Genomic DNA, 24004 nt, shown 5'->3' with positions numbered 1-24004 from the left:
TTGCATTGCGGCCCGTGCTAGGCATATTGCGTATGGTTATGCAATGTGTGTATTTGTGTGTGGTGTTATGTGATGTGTTGTATTCTTTTTCGGACTGACCACTCCGGACACATGCGCGCTGTCCCGTCTTCCTGTCCTTTCCCGCTTTTCTGTCTTTCTTTTCACTTGGGCAGCAGATTTCAAAGAGGTTGGACGTTATTTGAAATACAAGTATACATCTCCAGCACCACATGCAGGGTAAGTTGCCGTGAACTATTTGTAAATGATCATTACTATTGCTTTACAAGTTCAGTTTTTCGTATTTTACACATTCACGTATATTAACTCTTACTTCAGATGTCCAGTGGTTCGCATTATGTATTGTGTGAGAGTTGTGTTTTGTTTATGAACGGATTCTGGCCAGGGTTGTGTTGTCTGTGCGGTCGTATGGTGATATTGAATGGGTAATGCGATGGTTGAGTGCACGTGTGTGAGGGTGGATTGATCGCTGTGTATGTATATATACCTTTTGTCTGTTAACAATGTATTTGCCGCTGCTGGGGCTCATATGCTGTCACTTGTTTTGTCCATGCTGCTCGTGCCGTCTGCTTATAACTATTTCCGTTGCTGTCCTGAAGTGTCACCGAAGCCGATTGGCTGTCTCTCATTTTGTCTGTGATTGGCTGCCGTGTTTACTATAAATGTAAAAGTAGTGAGTTCATTGTACTTACGCCCTGTTAAATCATGGTGTCTGTCATGTGTTGTCAGAGTTCTGTTACGTCGCCGCCATGTTTGTTTACTAGGGATATTCCAGTTTGGGGATTCCCTTGCACTTTTATTATTTAGACGGCTCTGATTGGTTAATATTTTAGGCACTTGTCACCACACCTGTACATTACTATACCTACTCAGGTGACAGGTCTCACGTGTAATTCGTGGCATATTATTAAATTTAGCTATATAGCAGAGTGTTCGGGTGGTATTAGTCAGTCTGGCAGTAGCTTTCATGTAGCTGGTCAGCTCTCTCTCTCCCTAGAAAGGTATGTAGGACTCTTTCGGCCTTAGACCTCTAAATTACTCTGGGTTGGGTGGTATTTTCCCCTAGCAGGCAGTTTTTAGTGGTTTATAACACTATGTATGATTTATGACAGTATTTTATACCTCGGGTTGGATGGTATTTTACCTTAGAAGGCAGTTGCTTAAAGTTATTATTATGTTCTGTTAGGGTTTACGGTAGTGTTACATATCCCAGGGTTGGGCAACTGGGTGGCAGTTTTTTATGATAGTAAGAATTTACTGGTAGTGTAACCAAGTAAAGTCATAGCCGTCGTCGGAGCCGGTGTATCTTGTTCATCATTGTAAATATCTCCATGTTTATTTGTCTGTTGTAACTAATAAAGTCTAACTTTTATTCCTGTCTTCGAGTTATTGGTCTGTAGCCATGGAATAATAAGACAGAACCACAGAGAAGACGAACTAGAAAATATTCCACTATACGATCACTCTGTCAGAAGTACCTGTGTACTGTGACGAATTTAATACTTATACACTGGTGCCGTGAACCAACTCTGTGTAATCTGTTCTTTGATTTTGTGTGATATTTATCACTGTTATAATGGCTACAGGTCAGTCCAGACACTCAACTATCACTGTTGAAACTGAACAGGCTAACACTAGTCGTAGGTCCTCACGTCGGTCATTACGTAGTCCCAAACCCACTTATAATGTCAGTTTTTCACAAGATGCGGATGAACATGATGATAGGATACCTCCTATTCAAAACAGTACAGATTTAGAATTACACAGACACACTCCAGTAACAACAGGTGCCCGTGTTGACCATTCCAATCCACACCCGCGTACACGCGACATTCCGCACGCGTCTACAAGGTCAGGGTCAAACGATGTGTATTCAGCTGTTGAGGGGTCGTCTCAAAACCAATTTTATTCACATCCTGTAGATATTGAGACTGACGTGGTTGATATGGAGAGTGAATTTAACACTAGTACTCCACCTAGCATTCTTAGCAGTACTCCACACCCTAGTCAGACCCATGAGCATAAACAATGCTGCCGGTCTCATATTCCTAGTTTTAATTTTTCTGATGTAGCTAGTACAGATACCAGTAAAATAAAACAGGAAACAAAAAGAACCCCAGACTTTTGATGGTACCACAGATTTCAAGGAATACACCATTCACTTTGAGCAAGTAGCTGAATGGAATAATTGGTCTTCTGAGGAAAAAGCTCAACAATTAATAATGTCCTTAAGGGGGTCAGCTCAAAGGGTATTATCCGATTTAACACTTGGACACTCTAAAGACTATGAAAAAGTGAAATCTTTTCTCATTGGGAGATTTGATCCCCCGGGTAGAGACATTGCCTATGGGTGTCAATTAAAGTGCAGGAGTCGGAGAGATACTGAATCGCTGGTAGACTATGGACAGGAACTTCGCAGGCTAGCAGCTTTAGCTTTTCCTGATTTGGTTGGTAGTGCCAGAGAAATTACTGTTATTGACCAATTCATTATGGGAATAGGCAGTTTTGAGCTAAGGAAACATGTACAATTTAAACACCCTACAACTTTAGAAGCGGCAATCACAGCAGCTATTGAATTTGAAGCCTTTGAAAATGAACAAGTTACCATACGCAAACCTAAGACATATATAGAAACAGATCAGGCCCATGTACATGCATTTAGGGATAGTGAGCCCCAGGGTTCCCATGAGCATGAAAGAGATTTAGCCTCTCTGTTGCTGGAGGGATTTGAAAAGCTAGGCAAACAATTAGCTCAAACAAGGGGAGATAACCCAAGATACAAAAGGTGTTACAAATGTGGAGAGATAGGACACATAAAGAGAAATTGTCAAAAAGAGGTAGAGCCCAACTCAACTGTTCCAAAAAACATGGAGAGGTCAAGCGTGGGCTCGACCGTTTGACAGATTGTACGGGAATCAATGACGAGTCAAAACATAATTTCTCCAAAGGGCTTAAAACTAAGATTAGCATAAATTCTTTTGTCTCCGATTGCCTTTTTCTAGATGGTTCTGTAATGGGTAGAACTTCCAGATATTTAATAGATTCTGGGTCTTCAGTTACAATCTTTACTACTGAAATGTATTTTTTACTTCCTGAAGACAGACGGCCAAAATTAAATCCTGTTAATATCATGTTGTTCTCTGCTTCTGGTAATGAGCTACAAGTACAGGGTAAAGCAGTGTTTAAAATGAAAATCGGTCGTTTAGTTTATGAGCCATTGTAGCTAAGTTGGATAAATTAAATGGCATCCTTGGTATAGATTTCCTCTCTAAGCATGGTGGTGAGATTAATTTCTTAGACAAAACCATTAAATTGGCGGGACAGAAAGTAGATTTAGCCACTGACGGTTATACTGGTTGTGCTCGCATAAGAGTTAAAGATACAGTAAAAATACCCCCAAATTCTGAGTTCCTACTCAAGGCCTATGTAGATGGAGTTCTACAGGATTCAGGTGTAAGAGAAACTCAGGGTTTGGTAGAGCCCACAGCTTACGTAATCATCCAGGGATTGTTAATGGCTAAGACCCTTGTGGACCCTTGTAACCAAGAGATAACTCTCTCTGTACTCAACTTGGGACAAAAAGGGGTTGGTCTCAGTGAAAACACAATTGTAGGAAAATTAAACTCCGTAGGTGCAGTTCATACCATTGGCAGTAGGGCAGACACTAATCAGCAGCTCCCAGAACACTTGGTCAACTTGGTAGAAAATGTTTCACCTAAACTCTCTCTATACCAAAAACAAAATGTCAGAAATTTAGTTTCAGAATACCAGGACATTTTTATGAGCCCCGATGGGAAGTTAGGTCAGACAAGTGTAGTTGAACATGAAATAGACACAGGTGGTCAAATACCTATCAAACTACCAGCTAGGCGCTTGTCTCCCGCACAAAAAGAAACTGTTGAGATAGAGTTAGACAATTAAGGGGTCTGTTAACACTATTCCGTTACGTCACAGCACTACAGCATAAGCTGAGTTATTATTGACAGGTCTCAACAGGTATATCACGGCTTTTATTAAACTTATTTCGATAATGAAGTAAACAAATTTATTAAAATTTGAAACTTTATAAAATATTTATTTCTTCAAAATGAGACTATAATTTAGAAATATACCTTAAAATTACTTAGCATTAACGAAGAGTAGAAAATATCCTAATCTTATAATTGGTTAGAATTTGCTGCAAACTTGTACTACAAGTTTTGGAACAAGACATGGCAGGTAAAAGTCAATTGAGATGTCCCGTCAAAATATCAAAATTACAAGAGTGTTTTTATACCTATTTAGTTCAACGCTGTGAGCGGTATTAATTTGTATAAATCAAAGAAAGTGGTAGTCATCTATATGTAGTTAGGTGTTGACACCTCTGGATGTCTCAATAGGCTATAATTACGTTAGGCATTATTTTAGGCTTTACGTTTACCTAGGATTTAACGTAGAGCGACTTATGACATGTAAGGGGCGCTTGTCATGCGCAGTATATTAGTTCTTGATACCTGACCAGATACGTAACTTTTTATTGGCTAAAGTATCGTACATCTTAATTTGATTGGTCAATCAAACAGCTCACCATTTTGGGGTATATTAGAGTTTCCAGGGTAGAGCTGCGTCACTCTGAATGCAGCACTCCAGAATAAAGACTATTGGAAACTTTAAAGAAATCTCTTTTATACTTCAGGTGAGTCAAGTTTACTTGTGATATTTTTCTAGCAAAATCATATATTTCTTATTATGAAGTCTCAAGTCGAAATAGATTGTAGTCTACTTATGCAGTATGTTTATGTAAATAATTATTGATTTTTTAAAAAATTATAATAATGTAAATAATTATTGATTTTTGAGTTATTGTAAATGTTTTATTATCAAGAAAGTCAAATTTAAAATTGTATTTTTAATTTGATTATTCCGTTTCTATTCCCATATATAATTTCTAACATTTTTATCTCACTCTATTCGGAAATCTCGATCATGTCCGGAATTGGTTTTAATTTTATATGTACTTCTTTTACTTCCGGATCAATTGCCGCGACTATAAGAAAACATACAAATGTGTTATTTTTTTTACAACTCAAGAAATACTCGTTTTGAATTATAAGGGAGTATATGATTCGAAATAATGTTTTAGTTACTATCAATCATTACTACACAGTTGTTCGCCCGAGAACGAGCCACTGGCTGGTGATCGTGTAAACTTTGTATTAGCCTAAGGGTCGCATGCAAAACGATCCTAGATCTATGTTCGATATCATCTAAGCGTTATGCATTTATGTATGTACATTTATTAGCATTTTAGGTATATTCGAAATTGTAATTTAAAGTGTATATTTTATTGCGTCACTCTGAACGCAGCACTCCAGAATAAAGACTATTGGAAACTTTAAAGAAATCTCTTTTATACTTCAGTCTTCAAAATTCCCGTACAAAACCCGGTCACAGGTACGCTGACACAGGTCATCTGGTCAGTTAAATTAGTTATGTAAAGTTAAATCTTATTGGTCAGTTACGAAGATGTTAGCTTAATTGATCTGTAAAATTTAGTTTGATTGGTTAAGGACAAATCAGAGAATTCTTTACTTATAGTGTCCACGGCGTTCCTTGTTACTTTCGAACAAGACGCCATCGAATAAAGACCGATTTGGACACTTAAGAATTCTCTTCGTCGTTTTAAGGTAAAAACAGCTTTGTATCTTTTCTAATCATTTTGATATATAAAGTTTTACTTTTTTTTTCTTTCTTACGGGAAGTTGTAAGGATATTCACTTTTGTTTATTTTTGCAAAAGCTTGTGTAAGCCTGTAAATATGTTTTGTAGTATAAAGTTCAATTGATAACTTTTGGACTTTTATCATTCGTTTTACAATTTGTTTTAATTTTAATATTTTTGTATTTAATCATTTGTTCTATGATTTTTCATCAAAGATGTTTATTAGCTGAAAGTGTAAATTTATCTGACAAAAATACAAATATACTTTTTTCTAACTAATAAGTAGCGATTCACGTTAATTCACATTTTTATTTTAGTTTCAATTATATGAATTGTCCTAGATCATTTTCATTCCGGATAGTTTCGGCCAGTTTTGTATTTCACATTAATAATTGTACTTTCCGGAAAACGTATCTATCCGCCTCTCTAAGTGTAATTACACACTTCATCTCCATATCCGGGAGAAAGTTTTGGCTGCTAGATTTAGGAGAAAAGGACTGAAATCATGTTATCAGGGAGTATTTCTTTTCATGAATCACAGATTATATATATATTTTGTGTTGCGATTTATACAGATATTTTGTTGATCATGACTGGAGAACATGTATATTGAAACTCTGTTTATTAAGTTATTTTTCGTGTATGTGGTTCACCATTACCGTAGTTATCATAAAAATGTTTTGGCATGGAAATATTATAGTCGTTATGTATTTTTATATAGTTAATTCAAAGAATGTTCTTGTAAAGTAAATCGTATGTAATTTCATAATTCTCATGTTAATTTTGGCTAAAGACAAATTGTATAATATCTTAGTTAATGTCTAAATTTTAATTGTATTTTAATATTGCACGATGTATTATCATATGTTGTGACTTTCGAACAAGACGCCATCGAATAAAGACCGATTTGGACACTTAAGAATTCTCTTCGTCGTTTTAAGTTTGTTGCAGAATCTAGTACTACGTGACCACGTTAGCCCAACATCATCACTAGCTAATTCCCTGGGTAATAACAGCGTCACATTGTGTCCAGGGCGAAGCCAAGTAGCTGACCCTTTGTATGTTAAATGTCCCAGCGGCGGCCGTAGGTAAGGGCCTCGTCCTGTCTGCACTTGTTAAATGTTTTCCCTCACGTAATAACCTACTTAATATTTTCTTTGGGAGTTGTTTATTTATTTACATGGGACCACAAATGGAACCCCTGATTAGAACCTGGGTTTAATCTATATGAGGAACGGGGAAATAACTCTATATGAGGAACGGGGAAATTACTCCTACAATGGTAAAGTAATAGTGTAGTGTTTTCGATAACGTTTTGTAAAAGTAGTTTTATGTGCTCGTATTGTATACCCGTGTTTTTAGGGATTTCTTTGTGCTGATAATAAATTTGATCCATATACCAGTTAACCAACGAGTCAGTCGTTATTCAAAATGAATCATAATTCCACAATGGCGCCCATGTAGGGACCCGGGAATAGTACTTAGCCATGCCCCATCAGCATCGCTGTAACCCCTGGAAACTTGAGGACGAGTTATTTCCTGGAGGGGGAGTATGTAACCCTGATAAAACACTAGCTGCAATATACCACTCAGCTAGAGAGAACTTCTCTTTAGCTCGATTGGTTAAGCGTCAGACTAGTAAACCAGGGGTTTAGGGTTCGATTCCTAGTGGAGGCATTGAGATGGAAAATGACTTCTGTCACATAGGTGTTAGGTTAAAGGTGTTTTAAAGTAGTATTATAGACACAAAAATACTTCCGGTTTGATGGACGAATGGTGGACACGTATTCGAGTTACTCCCAGGTAAATCGGTCTGCATTCTTTGGATACCGGATATTTTGTTAGTGAATTTTTGTATTTGACTTTTTGAAAAGTCAACCTTTACTATGTAATACATATTTTTGAACATTTTCCACCTGTTTGGTGCTTTTTGCTCATGGAAATGGCGCCATCGGGTGGTGAGGTGGCAGTTAAAAATGTCAATGGTGGCAGGAAAAAGTTTGAAGAAAGAAGGTCCTTTTTGAAAGACAATACAGTAATTGTTGATGTGAAGGGTAACTCTGCAGTCAGGGCTAGTAGCCTTATAACCGAAATTAGTGAGCTCTGTGGTGAGGAGGCCCTTTTGGCCTGTGAACCTAAATCCGGAAATCTATATGAAGTAACGTTGGATGGTAGGGCTCCAACCAACATACTTATTGGAGGGATCACAATTGACGGTAATGTATATGATTGTCGTGAAGCTGAGCATACATATCGGATGATGAAATCATTTCTTCCAAGATGAGTGAATTACGTGTGGAACTGGTGTCCCCTATCGGAACTTGTTATGTCAAGGTCAGGCTTCTCCGCATTTAACATCTTTGCCATATAGTATGAAATTTGGATCTGACTATTACCGTGTAATTCACGACAATCAAACAAAAGTTTGTTCGTTGTGCTATTCAGACGAACATATGTTCAATGACTGCCAACAGTTTGTCTGCTACAAGTGTGGTAGAGAAGGTCACTATGCACGCACGTGCCGTGCACCACCGTGTAATAGATGTGGGTTTCGCGGTGGGTGCGAGTGCACCGATGAACCCCGGTCACAGGTAATGTCACTGTGTGAGGAATGCGGTCAATTTGGCTGCGCGTGCAAAGGTGAACAGGTGAACAGATGTATAGACTGCGATAAGATCAACTGTGTTTGCGTGACGGAGCGTGAAGAGGACGGTAGTAAACAAGAGGTCCAAGGTACCTGTGACGATATTAATGAGGAAACGACTGAGCCCAGATTTGTTAAAAATGGTGTCGTGTCGAAGGACGAAATGGATGAGAAGGATGATGACGATGATGATGACATATCTACTGAGAGTGATAATTCTATATTGAGGGAAGGATGCTTGGAAGGAAGACTGTGGGGAAATGGTGATGACTGGTAGGAGGGGGAAAGCGAGGACGATGAGAAACTTCATAAGGCTCGTGATTTCTATAAACACAAAGTTAATCCTGGAAATATTCATAAAAGAAGTAAGAGGAATAAAGGTAGTGAATTCAAAAAATTGAAAAAAGCTGTTGAGGAATTAAAATCAACATGTTGATTATATGTACAGTTCTAATGATTAATATTGTTTCTTTTAATGCCAATGGCTTGAGGGATGTTGATAAATTGAAACATGTTTTTGAAAATTTTCAAGAATGTCGGTCTGATATTATTTTTCTCCAGGAGACTTTTTGGAGTAACGAGTATATCAATCAAATTAAGCATTTATGGAATGGGATGATTATTAGTAATAATTCTAATAAGAATAGAAAAGGTGTTGCCTTTTTGATCTCCAATCGTTTTAAAGATATGATTATTGATTCTGATGGTTATGATGGCCGGGTTCTACGTTTAAAAATTAAAATTGACGATATTGAGTGGAATTTTGTCAATGTGTATGCGCCTAATATAGTGAATGAAAAGAAAGTATTTTTTGATAAGCTGAAGGGATTGCTTGCTAGTTACTGTGAAAATTTAATTATATGGGCCGATTTTAATACAACCTTTTCAGGTATTGATCGTACAGGTACAACTAGACACCAAACAAATGTGAGTGTGGCTTTCTTAAAGGCTTTAATGTTCCATTATAATCTGTATGATATATGGAGGCATAGAAACAGAGAAAAGGCTACTTTTTCTCGTAAACAGGTACGTGAAGGAGTTTTGTCTCAGAGTAGAATAAATTATTTTTTAGCATGTAAATGTGTAGGTAGCTACATTCAAAACATATATTACAATGATACACATTTTAGTGATCATTCCTATGTTACCTTGAAAATTGACTGCACAGATATTTGGGACCAGGTATTTGGGTTCTAAATGACAGTTTTTTATTGGAAGAAGACTACAATAGTAAAATCAGATCTATTGTTATTGAGGCAAAATCATGTCCATTGTATGAAAATGAGACAAGTGTTTGGTGGGATAATTTAAAGTATAACATCAAAAGATTTTCTAAAGTATATGGTAAAGAGCGTTATAAAAAACGTATGTCTGAATTTTATAAAATACAAAACAAATTGCAAACATTTTCAGCTAAAATCTCAACAGGACAGACGTTGGATTGTAATCGGTATAATGAATTGCGGCAAGAGCTCGAGAACATTGAAAAAGAGAAATGTAAAGGAGCAGTATTAAGGTCTAAGGCTAAATGGGCCGAAGAAAGTGACAAAAATACCGGTTATTTTTTACGTCTTGAGAAATTTAGACAAGATAGTAATTCTATTAAAAAACTGCAAAATTGTCAAGGGGAGGAATTAAATACATATAGTAAAATATCTAATGAATATTTTTATTTCTACAATTCACTCTATAATTGTGTTGATGTAGAAAATACAGATGTTGATAATTTACTAGATAATATTCAAGCTGAAGTAGGACAAGAAGATAAACTTACATATGATGCCTCTATTAGATCAAATATGCTCTTTTTGGTATGTCAAAGAATAAAAGTCCTGGACTTGACGGCTTAACGGTTGAATTTTATTGTCATTTCTTTGATGTTCTACATATTGAATTTCGTCGAGTTATTGAAAGTATACGGAAAGAAAAGGAATTGTCCAGGACTATGCGTCAAGGGGTTATTAATTTAGTATAAAAAAGAAGACTGTTATTTTAACTCATTCAAGTCCAATGCTAGGGGGTGGCAATCTTATTAAATAACAATTTTGAAATAAAGGTTAAAAAGGAGAAAAAAGACTTATCAGGGAATTTTTTAGCTCTGGATATAGAATTAGAGGGTACAAAAGTTACGCTAATTAATTTGTATGGCCCCAACAATGATACACCTAGTTTTTATGACACTTTATCTGATACGATAGACAATTTTGGTAATGATAAATTTATAGTATGTGGGGATTTCAATCTTGTACTAAATCCCGAATTGGATTATGATAAGAGTTACAGAAATATTAATAACCAGAAAGCCAGAGAGAAAGTTTTAGAATTTATTGAGAATTATTCTGTAGTTGATATCTTTAGAGAATTAAATCAAGAAAGTAAAAGATATACATGGCGAAAGAAAAACCCTTTAAAACAGGCAAGGTTAGATTTCTTTCTTGCCTCACAAAATTTATTGTCTAGTATCCAAAAATCAGCCATCGAATCTGGATATAGATCTGACCACTCATTTCCTATAATTGTTTTAAAATTTAATGAATTTAGAAGGGGGAAAGGGCTTTGGAAATTTAATTCATCTCTCTTATATGATCAAGAATATCTTAATATGGTAAAACAACTTATTCTGGATGTAAAAGTACAATATTGCCTGCCAGTTTACAACATTAACAACATAAGTAATATTCCAGATGCAGATTTAACTTTTATGATCGATGATCAACTTTTTCTGGAAACACTTCTAATGGAAATTAGGGGCAAAAGCATTTCTTACTCTTCTTATAAAAAGAAACAACAAAATAAGCACGAATTTAATTTGAAAAAAGTGATACAAGAATTAGAAGAACAAGAAGGTGTAGATTTAGAAGAATTAGATAGCAAGAAAAAGGAACTAGAAAGCTTGAGACTTAAAAAAGTAAATGGAAGTATTATAAGGTCTAGGGCCAGATGGCAAGAAGAAGGGGAAAAGCCAACTAGTTATTTTTTGAGTTTAGAAAACAGAAATTTTACCTCCAAGATCATCCCTAAGATACAGAAATCAAACATTACTATTACCGATCAGGATGAAATATTAGAAGAAGTACGCTCTTTTTATGAAAAATTATATTATGACAGTCATGATACCGAAGACATAGACTTGCATGATTTTACAAACTCATTTGTGGTTCCAAAATTAGATGATATTCAATCTGAAAGTTTAGAAGGGTTACTTACTTTGGGAGAAGCAGCAATAACATTAAAAAATATGAAAAATAATAAAAGTCCTGGTTCCGATGGTTTTACTGTAGAATTTTTTAAGTGTTTTTGGAAACAATTGGGTGTTTTTATTGTTCGGTCCATAAATTGTGGGTATGATAAAGGTTCACTATCTGTAACTCAGAGACAAGGAATTATTACATGCATTCCCAAGGGAGATAAGCCTAGACAATACTTAAAAAATTGGCGACCCATATCATTGTTAAATATTGTATATAAAATTGCTTCAGGATCTATAGCAGGTAGAATAAAAAATATTTTAAATACATTAATCAGTGATGATCAAACAGGATTTATTGCGGGTAGATATATTGGGGAAAATACTAGATTAGTTTATGATATCATGCAATTTACTGAGGAAAACAATATTCCAGGTATGTTATTAATGATTGACTTTGAGAAGGCTTTTGATTCAGTGTCATGGGAATTTATATCTAAAGTCTTAACATTTTTCAATTTTGGTTCTAGTCTGAGAAACTGGGTGAAAGTTTTACACACAGATGTTTATTCAACTATCAATCAAGGAGGTAATTTGTCCTCTTTTCTAAGTATTAAAAGAGGTTGTCGCCAAGGCGACCCAATCGCTCCATATATTTTTATTTTGTGTGTGGAAATACTTTCCATAAGGATAAGAAACAATAAGATGATTCAGGGTATAGAGATAAATAATAGTCCAATCCTAATTTCTCAATATGCAGATGATACGTCTCTCATATTAGATGGTACTGAAAGATCTTTGAAAGAATCCATTGAAGAATTAAATACATTTGCGAGAATTTCTGGTTTAAAATTGAATATAGATAAAACACAGGTGATCTGGTTAGGAAGTAAAATTTATAGTGAAGATATGTTTTTACCTGAATTAAATTTACAGTGGGGAAAGAATAAGTTTACTCTCCTTGGAATAGAATTTAGTGTTAACCTGCATGAGATCCCCAAATTGAACTTTGATAAGAAAATAATCAAATTAAAATCACTAATTAAAACATGGAGTAGAAGAGTACTTACTCCAATAGGGAGAATTCAGCTAATTAAATCTCTGTTGTTACCTCAATTTACTCATTTATTTATCTCTTTACCAAATCCAGACAATCAATTTTTGATTAGGTTAAATAAAATGCTTTTTCAATTCTTGTGGAATGGGAGTTCTGATAAAGTTAAGAGGGATATCATAACCCAAGAATATTACAGAGGGGGTCTCAAAATGGTAAATATAAGATCCTTTATAGATTCGCTTAAGCTAAGTTGGTTAAGGAGGCTGTATCAAAAGTCTGGAAAGTGGCAAATCATTTTAAATACATATATTGACCTACATAAGCTTTCAAATTGTGGTAATGAGTATATTAAACTATGTCAAAATAATTGTAAAAATGATTTCTGGAAGGATGTCTTTCTGGCATGGACAAGATTCAATAGTTTAAGTGGTGTAAAGCAAACATGGGAAAAGTTCATCTTTAAAGCTCCATTATGGTACAATGAGAGTCTAACTATTGGGGGGAAAACTATATTTTATAAGGAATGGTATAAAAAGGGGGTTATTGTTGTGAATGATTTAATAAAAGACAGTGATACTCTCACTTTCTATACTTTTGAGGAATTTTTCCACTTATATCAAATAAACACAGATTTTCTTACATACCGTGGTATCTTATCTTCTATAAAATCATATTTAGGTCAAGTTGATCTTGAAAATACTAGGGCAGTTTCAATTGAATATCCTTTTATACCCATCAATGTTTATTTTTTCATAAAAAAGATGAAAGGGTCTAAAGATTTGTATAATCTTATGATTAAAAACGATATTATTCCCTCTGGCAGAAAAAAATGGGAGGATAAGATCCAATTAAATAATTTGCAATGGGAAGAAATCTACAAAATTCCTTTTAAAGTAACTAAAAATACAAAACTAAAATGGTTTCAATATAGATTAGTCCATCACATTCTGACAACGAACTCCTTTATCTACAGATTAGGTTTAGTTGCCAGTCCACTCTGTCCCTTATGCAATGTAGAACAGGAAACCATAATCCACATCATGTGGGAATGTCAGGAAGTACAAAATTTTTTACAAAGTCTTGAAGTACTTCTAGAAGCACTTGTTATTCCTTTTGCTTATAATAAAGAAAAATTTCTCTTTGGATTTTCATTACAACATCAAATGCTTACATCAGCAAAAATTGACAATGTAATACTAATAATTATTAAGAATTATATCTATAAGACTAGATGCTATCATAGAAGATTAAACATTAATGCATTTGTAAATTTTATCAAAGAATACTACTCTGTTCAGAAATATATAGCAAATAGTCAAGGGGACTCCAAAAAGGTCAGATTTGAAAATGAATGGAGAAAATGGAAGTCTTTGATAGAAATTGCATAATAATTTGTGCAGGTAAATATACTTCACTGTAAAATGAAAACCCTTAATAATCTATGATTTATGATGTGTCTATTGTTGTATGAGTTTTTTCAGACATAATGTATGTAAACATTTTACAATCTGCACTAGGATAACTTGATTATGCTGAAATAACTGCATGCATTATATAGACCGATGTAGTTTCATTTTACTGTGTAGTATCAATACTGTAGTCTTCCCTCAGTTGGTTTTACTCTCTGATGCTGTATAATAACATTATAATTACTAGGCCAATATAGTATATATATATATATATATATATTTTTTTTTTTCACCCTTTCTCTTTCAATCATACTCATAGTTTTCATATACCTACATCATAAAGCTTTACTCATACATGTATATATAAATGTTACTTGATGAACCATTCAATAGTATGTGTACTTAATACTACTTAATGATACTATCTTAATATTCATGATAAAATCTTCACCAGCTCAAAATTTCTCCAGGACTAGCAGACTTTACAAAGAATAAAATGACCTTTCATTGTGTATTTAAGATTTTCAATATACTCATATAATTTTTCTCTCTTCCACTAGCCCTCTGTCTTGTTCCTTGCTGCTTGTCTCTTTTTATCTCTGCTATTCTCCTCTAAAGTGTGTGAGGGTTTCAAAATGTAAGTGAAAAAGATTAGAAATTGTTGGTGAGTGAGATACATAGATGTGATATGAATGTTTAGCCCACTATCACCCTCTCTTTTCTTCTCTTTCTTTTTCTCTGTCTCTCTATGTGGAAGGAAAGTGTGTGTGTGTGTGTGTGTGTGTGTGTGTGTGTAATAAAGATGACAAAGGCATGTGTTTTGTTGTGTATATAGAAATGGTAATTGGTTTTTGTAGACCATATTTTCTTAATTATATATCTATGGATGAATCCTGATTGCAATATTCTAATGCTGATGGCAACTATGAAGATAAGAATGTTGTGTAAACTAGGATATTATCTACAATATACTTAAGTTATTGATTCACAAATAGTTACAATCCTATACGGGTATGCAAGTTTCTGTGTGTGGAGTGTGTGTATGCTTATGTGATGTTAACTATACTTGTAAAAAATGCTTAAAAATAAAAAAATACAAAAAAAAAAAAAAATAAAAAAGAAGGGGGACAAAGCTTTGTTAAAAAATTGGAGACCAATAAGTCTACTTAATGTAGACTACAAAATTCTTGCTCGTATTATGTCAAACCGTTTAAAAGTTGTGTTGCCCTCTATTATCTCACCTGCTCAAACGTGCTGTGTCGTAGGTAGAGATATGTCTGATATCATATTTAGTGTTCGAGATATTGTTGATCTCATTGAGACGGAGGGTTCTATTTTAAAAATTGACCAACAGAAAGCTTTTGATCGTGTCAATCATACATATTTATTTAAAGCACTAGAAAAATTTGGCTTTGATGATGAATTTATTAACTGGATAAAGATTTTTTATAGAAATATATCTAGTTGTGTAAAATTTAATGGAAATCGAAGTTTTGTACAGTTACTAATTCTATAAGGCAGGGATGTCCAATAAGTGCTATTTTGTATGTGTTGGCAGCTGAACCTTTAGGCCAAATGATTCTTCAATCTCAAGCTATTTCGGGCATTAGAATCCCAAAAACTACTATAGAAACTAAATTATTCCAGCATGCTGACGGTACTACTCTCACACTTTCAGATAAAAATTCAGTTGGTAAGGTTTTTGAATTGTTGGAAGTATATAGTAAGGGATCTGGGGCTAAAATTGATAAAGATAAGTCAGAATTGTTTTGCTGCGGTAACGGCCATTTTTCAGAAAATGAGACAGAAGAGTTGGGGGTTAAAATGTGTAAAGAGTTCTTGTGTGTTCTCGGGGTGTATGTAGGGAAAAATGTCAAATTATGCAATGAATTAAATTGGAATACTAAAGTAAAATCTATTCAGTCTATTTTGAAATTGTGGGTGCAAAGAAATTTAACTTTACAAGGCAGAGCAACTGTTGTTGGTAGTTTGCTACTGTCGAAGTGTTGGTACACATTAATGTCACAAACTATTCCGGATAATGTTGTAAATGTAATTAAAAATATGTGTATGGGATTTATATGGAATGGTGCACATAAGTATGACACGGTTATTGGGAAAAAATATTATGGTGGTTTAAATAATCCTGATATTAGTTTAAAGCTTAAGTCATTTAGGTTGAAGTTTTTTATGAGATGGCTTGACACGAATGTAAAGCCAAGTGGAAGAATACGTGTTCTTATTTTTCTAATACTATAGAAGAAATGAATTTAGGTTGTGGAACCATTTACTGAAATTTTGATAATAAACAATTAAAACAATTACCATGTGTATATAAGGAAATGCTATAGGCATGGTCAGATTTTCAAAAATATTATGATGTTCACTTTAATAATGATGATCCATCATTTGTTTATGAGCAGCCGTTGTTTTTTAACTCGAGTAATACAAGTTGTGGAAGGGCTGTTTTTTTCATCCATATTTGTTAAAGCTGGAGTAACGAGAATAAGATATCTAACATATGAAGTTTTACCTAAGTTTCTTCCCTTTAATGCAATTGTAGATATTATTCATGAAGCAGATCCTGATATTCCCAAACGTAAAATTCTCTCAGATTATAATCTTGTGATGAAATCAATCCCGGGAGATTACAAAGTTATTGTATTATCTAATGTATATACACATGTAAAGACACAAATAAATATAAGGCCTTCTGTTGTAAAAAAAACGGAGATTGGTGGCTCATGTAAAATAACACCTGTGCATACACGAGACTTCTATGATCTATTCATAAAGCACAAATTTAAGTGTCCAAGTGCAACAGAATTTTGGTCAGTGTCATTTCCCAATATGTCTTTAAAAAGTGTTTTTTCAGTAATGTATGCACCATGTTTTCCACCAGATTGTGTAGATTTACATTTCAAAGTTGTTCATAATGCTATATTTACAATGGATGAATCACTGAAAATTGGAAAAGTTGTAAGTGATGTGTGTCCAGTTTGTAATTTAGAAACTATGACGCTTCAACATTTATTCTTGTTAAATATTGTTATATAAATTGTTCTAAGCTGGCTGAAATTTTTTGCTTTCTTGATTTTTTTTTTTTATAAAACTATTATCCAATTCAGACTCAGCTGATACTAGAGATTTATTCATACAGGATGTTATTGGGATTTACCCGAAAAATTAAAAAAATGTAATAGCTATTTCATTAATTTTTTGTTGGGTGTAGCGCGATTCTGTATATATAAAAGGCGGAATTTATGTACTAATGGGATACGCAATGTTGAAATTGTAAAGTTTTTTAGATACACTATTAAGAAGTACTTCTCCTATGTCATATTTTACTACCAAAGTACAGATAACAGAAAACTATTTTTGAAATATTTCCTTGCTGATAATGCTTTGATAGAACAGAAAAGTAATGAAATGTCTTTAACGGAATTTTCCTGCTATGTACTGTCCATTTAATTATAAATTATAAAAATTCTAGCTTTCATGTATTAATTGCTACAATTTTGGATATAACTGATGTGTGAATGAAATGTGTTTTCTTGATTTTGATAAAAGATAAAAAAAAAAAAGCGTCAGACTAGTAAACCAGGGGTCCAGTGTTCGATTCCTAGCGGAGGCATTGAGATGAAAAATGACTTCTGTTATATAGGTGTTAGGTTAAAGGTGTTTTAAAGTAGTATTATAGACACAATAAGGTAGAGTTATACATAAGATATAATAGGTAGTAGTATAAGGTAGAATTGTAGTTTTGTAGGAACTATTTATTATATCTTTTATCCATAGAATTTTTATATTATCTATCTCCGTTTTGTCTGTCTTTCTGACCATCTTTATGACGGCCTAATAAAGTGCCATCTTAATCCCAAACTAAAGAATGTCTAACTAAGATTCTTGTCCTTCGTCTTTCCGTGGCCAGGTTTCACACCTCAACGCCTGACTGCACCTCCTCCGCTATCGAGGTTTCTCACTTTCACGCTTGACCACGTCCGTTTGTCTGTCAAGGTCTCTGTCGCATCTTCCTCGCTCTCCAAGATGGGATATAAGATGGCGACTAACCCAGAGGAATGTCGATAAGTACTCCTGAGAACTTTGGTGTTTCATCAAGTTCAGAGATTTTATCTATTTCTGAGAATTCGCAAGCTGAATATTCAACCGTTCCGTCAGGTATTCGTGCTGTTTATATTGCACAGACTGCTTCTAATTATCATTCAGTGCCAATCTTCGATGGATCTATATTGATTCTATTGTTTACATTTTGAACTTTGAACTTTTTCTATTCACACATTCACTATTTACCTGAGCAGAACATGGAGATATGCACGGAATTTCGTCACGCTTCATTGATGTGGTAGCGGTTGAGGTTACGCACGGGGGTGAAAACATGCTGGTTTAAATTTGTTTCTCGAGTGTGGTACGAGCGTTAAATTATAAAAGAATCAAATCACCCTTTGTGACACGGTGCTAGATTTACAATGTAGATCAATGAAAAATAAATTGGTGTTCACAGGCCTTGCTGGAGAATCTAGGAGTGAAGATTCTGAGGCACTTAGAGATTTCATTTTTCACGAGCTCGGTATTGACCAGAGGATCGATTTCGGTGATGTCCATAGGTTTGGCCATCATGTACGCGGTAAACATCGGCCTATAGTTGCAAGATTCTTGTACCAACAAGGTCTTCGGTTGGTGAAGAATATTTCCTACCGTCTGAGGGGATCTGGCTTTGTTCATTCATTCATTTTATTGACTTTTGGCCTTCCGGCCTATCAGTACAATGCATATACATACAAATCATGAATATTGGCACGACACACAGTGCTACAGTGGATAGAGTATAATTATTATTAGTAGTAGTAGTATGAAAGAAGAAGACATTAATTTCTCAACTTGTTAGCTTCAACAATGTATTTACCAAGCTGACACAGTTCTTTTGTATTCCTCGTACTTAATAATTGTAAAAACTTAAACATTGATGGTTTTTTCCAATACTATTTCGTTATATATAGTGTTCTTGAATTTTGATATGACTGACATATTAAAACAAAATGATACTCATCTTCAACTTCATTATTTGAATTATATGATATACAATATCTCTGGGATCGAGCAATATTTTGGTATCTGCCTGTCTCGATCGCTAAGGAATGTGCAGGCAAACGTAATTTTGTTAAATTTATTCTTAATATTCTTAGGAATATATCTTGTTAAGTAAAACTGTTTGGATAAATTGTCTACAAGGTGTTTATAAAGGAAACATTTGGATGAAGCTTCTAGCAGGCCTCTTAAGCGTTGTTGGCCTCGATCAATAATTCTTTGACGAATAAGCGGTAAAATGAAATCAATATTGAATGGAGATTGGGCTAACCAAACATCACCAAAACCTAAGGGAAACAATTCATCTTTTACATAATGTAACCAATTAAAACAGGTACCTGTGGATCTATCTCGTAAAAATTCATATGCACAATTCAAAATACAATTTTTGGTATCAAGCAACTTAAACCAATACTTGATAATTCTATATTTTCTCATGTTCTCTAATGGCAGACGCCCCAGTTCACAATAAACCATAACATTGCATGTTTTTTTTTTTTTTTTCACTCGGAGAACAAGATACTGATTTCAGCAATGTTTACAATGTGTTTTCTCTCCAGACTTGTACACTCACACTTTTTCATACCAATTTCCATTCAACGATTTTTTAGAAGTACGCATAGACTCGCTCATACATCCATTCCTGATCAGTATATTTATAGCAGTCTTATTTTGTTTTTAAATCAATTACGCGTCTGAGAAAAGTTTTTACCTGTCATAATCTATGTATTGTGTTTACATTTATTAACATTCAAGGTATCTATTTTTAATTAAGCAAATGAACACTCTTGCTCATTCACAGACTCGCGCATGCTTACTTTCCTTATCAGAACATTCACTGCAGCCTTGTTTTGTTTTTCAATCGACTCAACAAAAAACTTAAACTATATATATTTCTATATTTGTTTCACTTTGACAAGATAGCATGATATAAGATCCGAATCGATATGTTCGCAGATGTTCGATTAAAGACAGATTTTAAAAGGAAAGATGAAAAAAAGGAAAAAAGAAAAGGGGTGATCATATTTGCAAAATATAATCATATATAGATTTTTCCATTACGTAAATAAAGGTGTATATTCATATATGCATACCTTACATGATATAAACAAACGTCTACTCACACATACATTTCAATTTTCACTCACAAACAAGTATTTAAGTATATGTCTTTTTCATTTCATAATCAGATGTTTTATATGTCCTTCACATTTATTATTTTTTGCTTTTGTTCGCTCAAATGGTAAACTTTATATATTGTAAAACCTATTAAACATAATATTGTATTGATTTCATTACAGTTCTTTTGGTATATCTTGTATCCATATATAATATATTTCAATTTCTCATATCAGTTCTATAACCAAATTTTTCAAATATTTTTATAGCAAAATCCCATAGATATTTAAAGTATTAAAATATTCGCATTCAATAAAATAGTGATTATAATTATAATCTTCAGTAACATTACAAAACTTACATTATATTTTTTTCTATTTTCCATCTTTTCAACAAAACATTGCAAGGTATAATGTAATGAAAAAGTTTCCATTTAAATATTTTTTAACGGTTATCTTTCATTGTATTAAAATTAAAATCAAGCATATATGTGTGTATTTCAGTTTTCTCTGGCCTAAACATTTCTTTCCACATATTCAAGCAGTAGCTTTTTAAAAATTTCCTTTTTACGGCCTTATTGTATAAATCCTTGTTTTTCAAACAAAACAAATTGATTTTTGTTCCCCTCATGTTTATCGTTATTCGTTTATCCAATTTAATTTTTGTTTTACGCGATTGTTCAGATAGCAATATTTCTTTCCATTCTTTTGGTATTGCTTTCTTCACCTTTGTTGTTTCCACAATCCAATTTCGTTTATCTTTTAGTTTCATGTAAATGATATTTTCGTCAATTTGTCCATGTCTGTTTATTATATCTTCTACAAAAACTATGCCACTATCCGACCAAGTTTTGTTTATTAGTGATTTCCGTATGCGTATATCTCCGTTACCCCATACAATAGAGTTTCTTATATCTCTATAACTGTTTTTTACTTTAATTGAACCTTTAATCTTAACCCACGATTTTAAAATGTCATAATAAAAATCAAACAGGTCCCTGTTCATGTTTTCTATATCTGTTAAATGTGCAATATTCATTTTGAAAATAAGTTAAGTCCTTTCCATATTTTTCATACTGTAGGTTTGGAATAATTTTCCAATTAGCCAACATTCCATCATTTAATCTTTTAACCCAGCTAATTCTTAATATATCTATATGAGATTCAATGTCTCTTACTTTTCGCCCCCCTTGATTATAATTTTCAATCATAGTTCTTCATTTTACTTTTTTTTTTTTTTTTTTTTTACTTTAAGAACATTCTTACAAAAATTTAAGTGAATTTGCTCTGTATCTAGTGCCTTTATGGATCCCCATACTTCACATGCATAGAACAATATGCTACTTATATATGTGTCAAACAAACTTAATATAGTTGTACAGTTAAGATTTAGAGTAGAACATTTCGACAACAAAGCAAACATTGCTTTAAGACCTTGCTCAGATAAATGTTTCTGAATAATATTAAACTTATTGTATTTGAATAACACACCCAGGTACGAGAACTGATCGACACAACTGGATTACCTTTATATGACCAAACTTCATTGTTGCGAATTTTCCAACTTTTTCGAAAAACAATTTTTGTCCTATCTATATTAACAAATAGCTTCCATTGCTCAGTATAGCTAGCAAGATTGTCTAGTAGTTCCTGTAAACACTCAAAAGTCTCAGAGAACAGAACTAAATCATCTGCATATAACATAATAAAAATACTTAATTCACCAAAGTTATATTGGTTACTACAATTTGAGATAAAATAAGATTCAAAATCATTTACATACATAGAAAATAGAACTGGGGACAAAATTTCCCCTTGCATCAAGCCGATGTCATTAGCGAAATAATCTGATATGCGGCCATTAAATTTCAAACAAGACCTCACATTTTTATATATTGACTTAATGACAAACAGAAGTTTACCCTTTATTCCCAACTTAAGATAGTTTATACCTCCCTAAAATCTACAAAACTGCAGTAAAGGCGTTTTTTTTTCACTGAAAGACTTTGTTATTATAGAATGTAAGGCAAATAAAGCATCAACTATATACTAAGCCCTGGACGAAAACCAAACTGCGCATCAGCAATAATTTCACAAGATTCTGACCATTTAACCAACCTAATACTCAATATAGATGTAAGTAACTTTCCAAGGCAACTTAATAAACTAATCCCTATGAAATTATTAGGGTCAGTCTTGACACCTTTCTTATGTACAGGAGTAATCACTGCCTGCGACCATTCTGATGGAAAAAATACCGAATTCAGAATTGTATTAAGTAATACACGAAAAGCTGGTAGCAGTATATCTTTACCCACGAGGAGCCATTCTTTAAAATCCCATCTAGGCCATGAAACTTTCCACGCTTCAGTTTACATATAGCTGCAGAAATTTCATTCAATGTAATTGGACAATCTAACTCATCATCAATTGGAATAGAGTCATCATTAACATCTACACCACTTACTGCTGCCTCTGAAGTGTTAACAGCCTCTGATGACAAATTTTAAGATGCAAATATAAATTCTCCATACCCATCTGAAGTCCTTAGGTGAAGCAAATTTCTTATAAAATTGCTTGGGATTATATTTTCTAAGATACTCCAACATTTTTCCTTCATATTTGAAATACATTCTTTTCCTATTTTTCTCTAGTAATTCATAAAAAAAATTCCTAGCAATCAAGTTAGTATGATTCTCATTTGATTTACAACTATTGAATATATTCAAAGCATTTTATACATATGCAAAACATATTTTTAATTCAGGGTCAAACCATGATTTGCCTTCCTGCAATAGTGTGCCTACAACACGCCTTCCTTGTTTATTTACATTGTCACGCCTTAATGCATCTACACGATTACACGCCACACGTGTGTTACCTGTAACAAGAAAAGGGTGCATGGCTTGTGTTAGGATTTCTGTAAAGTTATTCACATTATCGTCTATGCTATTCTGAGTAATCTTATTAGGGGAACAATAAGATTTATCAATATCCCTACGATGTGCTACAAGTTCCGATAAAAATTGTTCCATACCATCCTCTTTCCATCGGTAGGTAGACTGCTCACTACCTGAATCGGTATTCATGTGTGCCCTGCTATCATCAAAATCACTCAATACAGGCAGAGACATATATAACACTGTGTTATATACATCTCTGATACAGGTAACCAAGTAAACAGTTGCACGTGTAAGGGGGCGTGGTCAGATAATACCTTGAAATTACTAACAATAAACTGGCAAACTAATGAATATAAAGATAGACTCAAAATCAAATAGTCAATGACACTCATTCCATTATGACCGCAGTATGTGAAGTCATTGGAGAAATTATTTTTATCTCTTCCATTGAAAATACGTAAACGACAAGCTTAACATCAATCAATAAGACGGTTACCATAGTGTTTAACCCAAGAATCAGGATTGACTCTTTCTGAAACCAATTCGTCACTTTTATATGAAAATATATCTGAAGGCCGACTTTGAACGGAATAGGTCCGGTATATAACATATCATTGATATAAAGTTTGTCCTTCACCAAAACAGACCATTTATTATCCTTGCGTGCCTTCTGACAAACTGGCCACAATTTCCTTCTGATTTCCTGAATTTCCTTTGGGACCTGTTCCGAAATATATATATCTGACCCTTCAAGTTTCTTGGAATTCCTCCTCATTAACTCTTTATATTTAAAGGAACTAAACTTAACTACAATTGGTCTGATGTGTCCGTCCTACTTCTGCCCTATCCTGTGAGCCCTATC

At 33.8% G+C, this 24004-nt stretch overlaps 1 protein-coding gene across 1 annotated transcript; it reads left to right on the top strand.

The window, feature by feature from the left end:
- The first annotated feature begins 1594 nt into the window (after positions 1 to 1594).
- On the top strand, positions 1595 to 3939 carry LOC132547811 (uncharacterized). Its single transcript, XM_060211614.1, has 3 exons — positions 1595 to 1869; positions 2120 to 2912; positions 3292 to 3939. The coding sequence occupies exons 1-3, from the start codon at positions 1595 to 1597 to the stop codon at positions 3937 to 3939; spliced, it is 1716 nt and encodes a 571-aa protein (XP_060067597.1).
- Positions 3940 to 24004: the final 20065 nt, after the last annotated feature.

The sequence above is a fragment of the Ylistrum balloti genome, unplaced genomic scaffold, assembly GCF_031769215.1.
Source record: "Ylistrum balloti isolate Yb309-2 unplaced genomic scaffold, AGI_CSIRO_Ybal_v1 Utg369980, whole genome shotgun sequence".
NCBI classification, from domain to species: Eukaryota; Metazoa; Mollusca; class Bivalvia; order Pectinida; family Pectinidae; genus Ylistrum; species Ylistrum balloti.
The sequence above is the reverse complement of the archived record's forward strand: the minus strand, read 5'-3'. Positions and strand labels throughout refer to the sequence as shown.

Coding starts and splice junctions, on each gene's coding strand:
- LOC132547811 (XM_060211614.1), top strand. CDS start 1,595: ATGGCTACAGGTCAGTCCAGACACTCAACTATCACTGTTGAAACTGAA. Junction 1,870..2,119: donor ATTCCGCACGCGTCTACAAG/GTCAGGGTCAAA, acceptor AAAATAAAACAG/GAAACAAAAAGAACCCCAGA. Junction 2,913..3,291: donor GGTCAAGCGTGGGCTCGACC/GTTTGACAGATT, acceptor TTCCTCTCTAAG/CATGGTGGTGAGATTAATTT.